Source organism: Aethina tumida, chromosome 1 (genome assembly GCF_024364675.1).
Source record: "Aethina tumida isolate Nest 87 chromosome 1, icAetTumi1.1, whole genome shotgun sequence".
NCBI lineage: Eukaryota > Metazoa > Arthropoda > Insecta > Coleoptera > Nitidulidae > Aethina > Aethina tumida.
Window position 1 is genome coordinate 48,539,330 of NC_065435.1, and position 5,670 is coordinate 48,544,999.

A 5,670-nucleotide genomic window follows, 5' to 3' on the forward strand; every position below is an offset into this window, starting at 1 on the left:
TGACATCAGGTTGCTTAACTCAATTTATGTCAAATTTTAATACGGAAATTTTTTTAGAAATTAAATTAGTAGAAATTTTATGAAAGTATATAGGTATATATAAAAAATAATCAAACATAAACTCGCCATTTACATTTAAAATTGAATAGTATGTATTATTGTCTATCATTTGACATATTATTCGTTATAATTATATTTAAAAATATATAAATATAATTTAAAATATTTTCTTCTTAAATGGGCTCCTTGTACTCAAAAATTATTTAATATAATACATAGTAGGAACACAATATTAATATTGCCACTTTGAATAGGCAACTAAAATAACATTAAAAGTATTTTACATACTTATAGTGACATCTGCTGGACAGTGGCGTAATCAAGTGTTTCTCAAACTAAAATTCTATATCTATAACACAATATTTTATTTGTGTTTCCCCAGAAAAGGTTGAAGCATATAATCGCAATGTATAAACATTTTCAGTCAGTGATTCACAGTGTGGTTGCATCAATATATGTAAATGGTGAAAAATTAAATATGTGGCCTTCCAAAACTCCTCTCTGGACAACCGACGAATTAAAACTACTTGCGACTTCATCTTTAGCTCCAGTGGAATATATTTCGTTGAATAATCTAATAGAGAGGTCTGAAAATTTTAATCAAATTATAAATTTTCCTATTTCTACAATTAAATGTGAAGAACTTCGCCAAAAAGTGCCAGAAGAAATTTTGCAAAGGAACATCGACTCCGTCTATCCAGTACTGCACGAATATTCCTTGCTCTTGTACGCAAGATTTTTATTATTCAAACGCAAATATGGAAGTAATAAAGAAAAGGAATTGTACAAAAATATGACAATGGAACAATTCGTCGACAGACTGTTAAAATGCAGAGCAGTAATTTTCGTTGGTATTTTTGATGCTTATAAGCTCGCAGATGGAAGTTCTTCTATGTTAAGTGACTGGAGCACAGTTGGAACAGACAAAGAGCATGATTTATCCATACTAAAGTGCCTTAGCTATGACGAAATAAAAATGTCGGCTTTATTATCAGTGTCTTCATATACACATTTTATTAATGACGGCAATCGTTCGAATAGGGGGATATATGAAACGGATAGAAGTAAAATAGAAGAAGAAGGGATAATAATGGGAGTGATTGGACCGCGATGCCCGAAACAAGGAGTCATGGAACAACAAGAAATTATAGTAGCTAAAGAACAAAATACTAAAGAAAACGGTTATTCATCTTCAAAGCACTCTATGCCAAATTTGATGCTCTCTTTCTATGAGGAACCTTGTTCAGCTTATAAGAAATTGAAAAAAGAATTTTCTAATGAGCAGAAATATGTAAAACTACCAAATAACTGGTATTTTAATAATGATGCTTATGCCAAAAGATTGGCACTGTCCATTGATACAATTTTAATTGAAGCTAATGATAGAGCAAAATTAAAAAACACTTTTGCTTACGTCCATGTAGTCGGTATAGGATTAGGAGTTTGGAAAATATCTCCACATCAAGATGAATACTTTATGAAAGTTTTTGGCGATAGACTGAGGTAATAATATTGTACGATTCGCAAACTAAGATTTTATAATTTTTTGTAGATGTCTTGGAAAACAGTTACATAACATCAGTGATACATGCTTCGCCTATATCAAAAGTTCTAAATTAGGGGAATATGAGAACGGCGATTTGTTACCAATCGAGGACCATCCGTTGCACGGCATAAAAATCCATATTGAAAACAGGGAACCACATAAAAAACTTAGTGGGGAGTCGAAGGGTAATTCTTGTTTATTCTGCACAATTTATTTTAATTGTTATTATTTCAGAAAAATTGTTGGTGGTGACATTTGCATGGGATGGTAATTCTTTGCCTGGCAACGAGTTTTGGTGGGGTCAGTTAACCTCAAGCAGCGATCCTGCTGCAGCTTGTTCCACCCAAGTTGCTGAATTACATAACGCACATATTAACCCTGGTCTTTGTGCCTGCAATTTGCGAATTGCCACTTTAGACAAAGGACTGGTTAAATTTAACGATTATCAGAAACAAATAAAAATGAAATAAAATATAATTATCAACGCATGAATATATATTTTGTATGTATGTTAAATATAAAAAGATACATTATTTACAATAAAAATATTATTTGGTACAACTACCATATGGAAATGTTTTAGTCTACCCACATTTTATGTAAACGACCCATTTACTACCTGGGAAAAGATATTCCTATGAATCAGGTGTCAAGGACATATATTGTTTACATATATACAAATCAATACTTCTAAAATTGAAAATATGAACTGGAAAATCCAAATTATAGTTATGACATGGTTGAGAAATACTTATAAATAATATTTGTTGTACTATATATAATAATTTATTAATTTTTTCAATTTTTATATTTTATTTATATATCTATTTTTTATATTTTATTTATATAAATCCAAATAACATACTCAAAATACATACAAAGTTCACGTATCACTAAATTAATCATTTCCTAGATAGACACTTTTTTTTCGTTTCATCTCCTGGATCCTTTTGAGCTCCTGATATTCCTCAAAGCTGACAACACCTGTTCTGGTGGCCACGCGTAAATTATCAGCATTTACCTTCGGATTGATGTGAGCATTATGAAGTTCGGTAATTTGTGTCGAAGATGCAGCTGCAGAATCACCACTCGAACCCAATTTTCCGTCCCAATATTCGTTACCAGGCAATGCGTTTCCATCCCATGCATAAGAAATCACCAGCAATTTACCTTCGTCTTGGCCTTTGAGTTTTTCATGGGGATTTCGTTTGTTGATGTGTATTTTTATACCAGGATGGTCTTTTATCTTGAAAGTTTGGCCATGTTTATATCCTCCACAGTCGGGTTGTGAAATGTACGAAAATACTATGTCGCTTATGGATGTTAAATGTCTGCCAATTTGTTTTAATCTCTCTGCGAAAATGTCCATGTAGACTTTGTCTTGGTGTGAGGAAATTCTCCATACACCCAATCCGAGTCCAACAACGTGAATGAAGGCAGTGGTTTTAGCTTCATGCGCTCTATGGTTAGCTTCTATTAATAATGTGTCCACTGTCAGCGACATTCTTTTGTAGTAAATATAATTATCAAATATTTTATCAGTTTTCTTGTCAATTACGACGTATCTGTTGTTATCTTTGGGTAAGCTCTTCAACTCCTGCACAGCCTCTTCGTAATCCATACATTTTTCTTCATAAAATTCTGCAAATAGATTGTGTATGTTAGGCTCGGAAACACCGTAACCATTTTCTTTTGTGTTTTGATTCTTGTCAATGACCATTTCTTGATATTCCATGACATTCTCTTTTTTCAGTCGAGTTCCGATTAAACCAACTATAACGCCTGTGTCAGCAATGTTATTCCTGTCGGTTGCATATTTTGCCATGTTTTTTCTGTCACCAACATTGACAAAGTAAGTGTAAGAGCTGACAGAAAGGAACACGGATAATTTAATTTCCTCGTAACTGATATAATCTTCAAGAAGTAACGGCTTTTTTTGTTGGGCTGTTCCTATGGTTTCCCATCTTCTAGTGCCTTTCGCACCATTTAATAATTTAAAAGAATCGAATCGTCCCATGAATTTAACAGCTCGTTTTTGTAGCAGTCGGTTTATGAATTCTTTCAGGGTCATGTTAGCGAAAACGGCTTTTTCTATATCGTTACCTTCATATTTCTTGTATAAAATGTACTTCGCGTATAAATATAAGGCATTTTCGTGAATGATTGGATACGCTGAGTTAATGTTGGTTTCTAAAACATCGTCTTGGACGTACTGTTTTAATGTTTTACATCGACCAGTTTGTACGGGAAAGTCCAAAGGGAAATCATCGCTTTTTTCGATGAAATCAGTTAATTTTGTATCGGGAATTTTGTTGACATCATCGGAAACTAATAAAGCATAGGTGTTTCCGGTCCAAATGGGTGGCTTAAATGACCAATTGGGTACCATGTTGTCTAAAAATGATACTTATTATTATTTAATAATTACTTTATTATAAAATTACATTTTGTTGCGCAATAATTTTTATTTAATATTTTGAGAGCTCTAAAATATGAAAATGAAAGTATTAAAATTACAATTAAAAACTATTTCTGCTGTTACTTAAAAATTAAATTTTAATTTATTGTGCAATAATTATTTAATTAATTTAAAAGGTTTAAAAACCAAATAATTAAAATTTAATAATTTGGCAGTTTTAAAATATGAAATTGAAATAAATTAAATTTCAATTAAAAACTATTTCTTCGGCATTATACTATAATTAAATTTCAATCTGTTGTGCAATAATTATTTGATTATTTTGAAAGACCTAAAAACCAAAAAATTAAATGTTCAAAATATTAATTAATAATTTATTATAAAAACATTTTTATATATTTACCAATTAAATAATATAACGAATGACACTCGAACGAACTTGTTTACTGCAACAATTGAGCTTGCTTTCTGTTGCTTTGATTTGGAACACAGAGTACCAATGGGAATCTCCAAACTTATTGCCAAATGCTATTTATTAAAATGTGAATATATATTTAAGACACAAAAGATGTTACTTAATAATAGCTTAATTAAAGAACAATTCAATATTATCTTTACAAGCATATACTACAAATCGATAACATAAACGGGATTACAAGATAAAAATATTTATTTAATTGTCAGTCAAAACATGTTTGATAGTTTATATAAACTTGGCATCAGAGCATTTGTAAAATGTTTTCTATATTTGCTACTCATATTGAATCTGGCTATCGACTGATAGATGGCGACAATCACCTGGCTAAGCAAGTAGTGTTTAGGGTTTTTCTATTGATTAATTATTTCTAATTATAATGATATTAATTTATTTTAAGAAAAACACTAGCAATTTAACTTTGTTTAATTTTTAATATTAATATACATACATAATATGTCACCATGAATGCAAAGTATTGTTTCTTTCAAAAAAAAAAAAAAAAAAATCATTAAATTTAATTTATGAACTCGAGAATTTTCAAATAATAGCACACTTATATCATTAAAAAAATATTTTTTATCTTAATCATTATAATAAATGAAATGGAATTCATTTAATTGGCAAAAAAGCAAAGAGACGATTTTCTCAGAAAGCGCGAGATTGCGTGCCACCATTGCTCAATTACTGTTGCTTTTGTTCTTCGGACTTCGGCGATTATTCATGTGAAAATGGTATAAACAATTCGCAACTGCTTAGCCGTATTATTTTCAACGAATGCATTGTGTTGCGACAGTGTGAGAAAATCACTGCATCATCGGGAGCAAAGTTGCATTTAAATTTTTGCAATACAAAAAAAGAGTAATTTGAAAAAGGATTGAAAATAAGCAAGCATTGGTAAATGATGAATTACAACTTGCAAGGAATGTATTGTATATTATCAAACATATTCGGAAATCGTTGCGAGGCTTATTAATCCTTGCAACTTATTTATCCAACCGTCGAGAAATTCGTACGTTGTTATTTCAACGTTGCAGCGGAATTGCGATTTTTGTAAGTCGACTCATTAAAGGAATGCAACGAGAGAATGGAATTTTCATGAATGAAAACACCTGTTTAATAGTAAGTAGAAAAATGAAATCGCAGGAATTTAATGGGCGGGTACAGCGA

The 5,670-nt window shown here is 30.8% G+C and overlaps 2 protein-coding genes across 3 annotated transcripts; one reads left to right on the forward strand and one right to left on the reverse strand.

Moving 5' to 3' along the window:
- Positions 1-523: 523 nt before the first annotated feature.
- LOC109595683 (uncharacterized) lies at positions 524-2,175 on the forward strand. Its single transcript, XM_020011100.2, has 3 exons — positions 524-1,563; positions 1,613-1,791; positions 1,841-2,175. Exons 1-3 carry the CDS (start codon positions 539-541, stop codon positions 2,074-2,076), a joined length of 1,440 nt encoding a protein of 479 aa, XP_019866659.1. The 5' UTR covers positions 524-538; the 3' UTR covers positions 2,077-2,175.
- LOC109596548 (uncharacterized) lies at positions 2,086-4,477 on the reverse strand. Of its 2 annotated transcripts, XM_049962207.1 has the most exons (3): positions 4,429-4,460; positions 4,051-4,091; positions 2,086-4,000 (listed from the first exon to the last, which is right to left on the reverse strand). In XM_049962207.1, the coding sequence occupies exon 3, from the start codon at positions 3,993-3,995 to the stop codon at positions 2,505-2,507; it is 1,491 nt and encodes a 496-aa protein (XP_049818164.1). In that variant the 5' UTR covers positions 3,996-4,000; positions 4,051-4,091; positions 4,429-4,460; the 3' UTR covers positions 2,086-2,504. The 2 variants fall into 2 exon arrangements, with proteins under 2 accessions (XP_049818164.1, XP_019867674.2); XM_020012115.2 differs by lacking the exon at positions 4,051-4,091 and having other exon boundaries at positions 4,429-4,477.
- Positions 4,478-5,670: the final 1,193 nt, after the last annotated feature.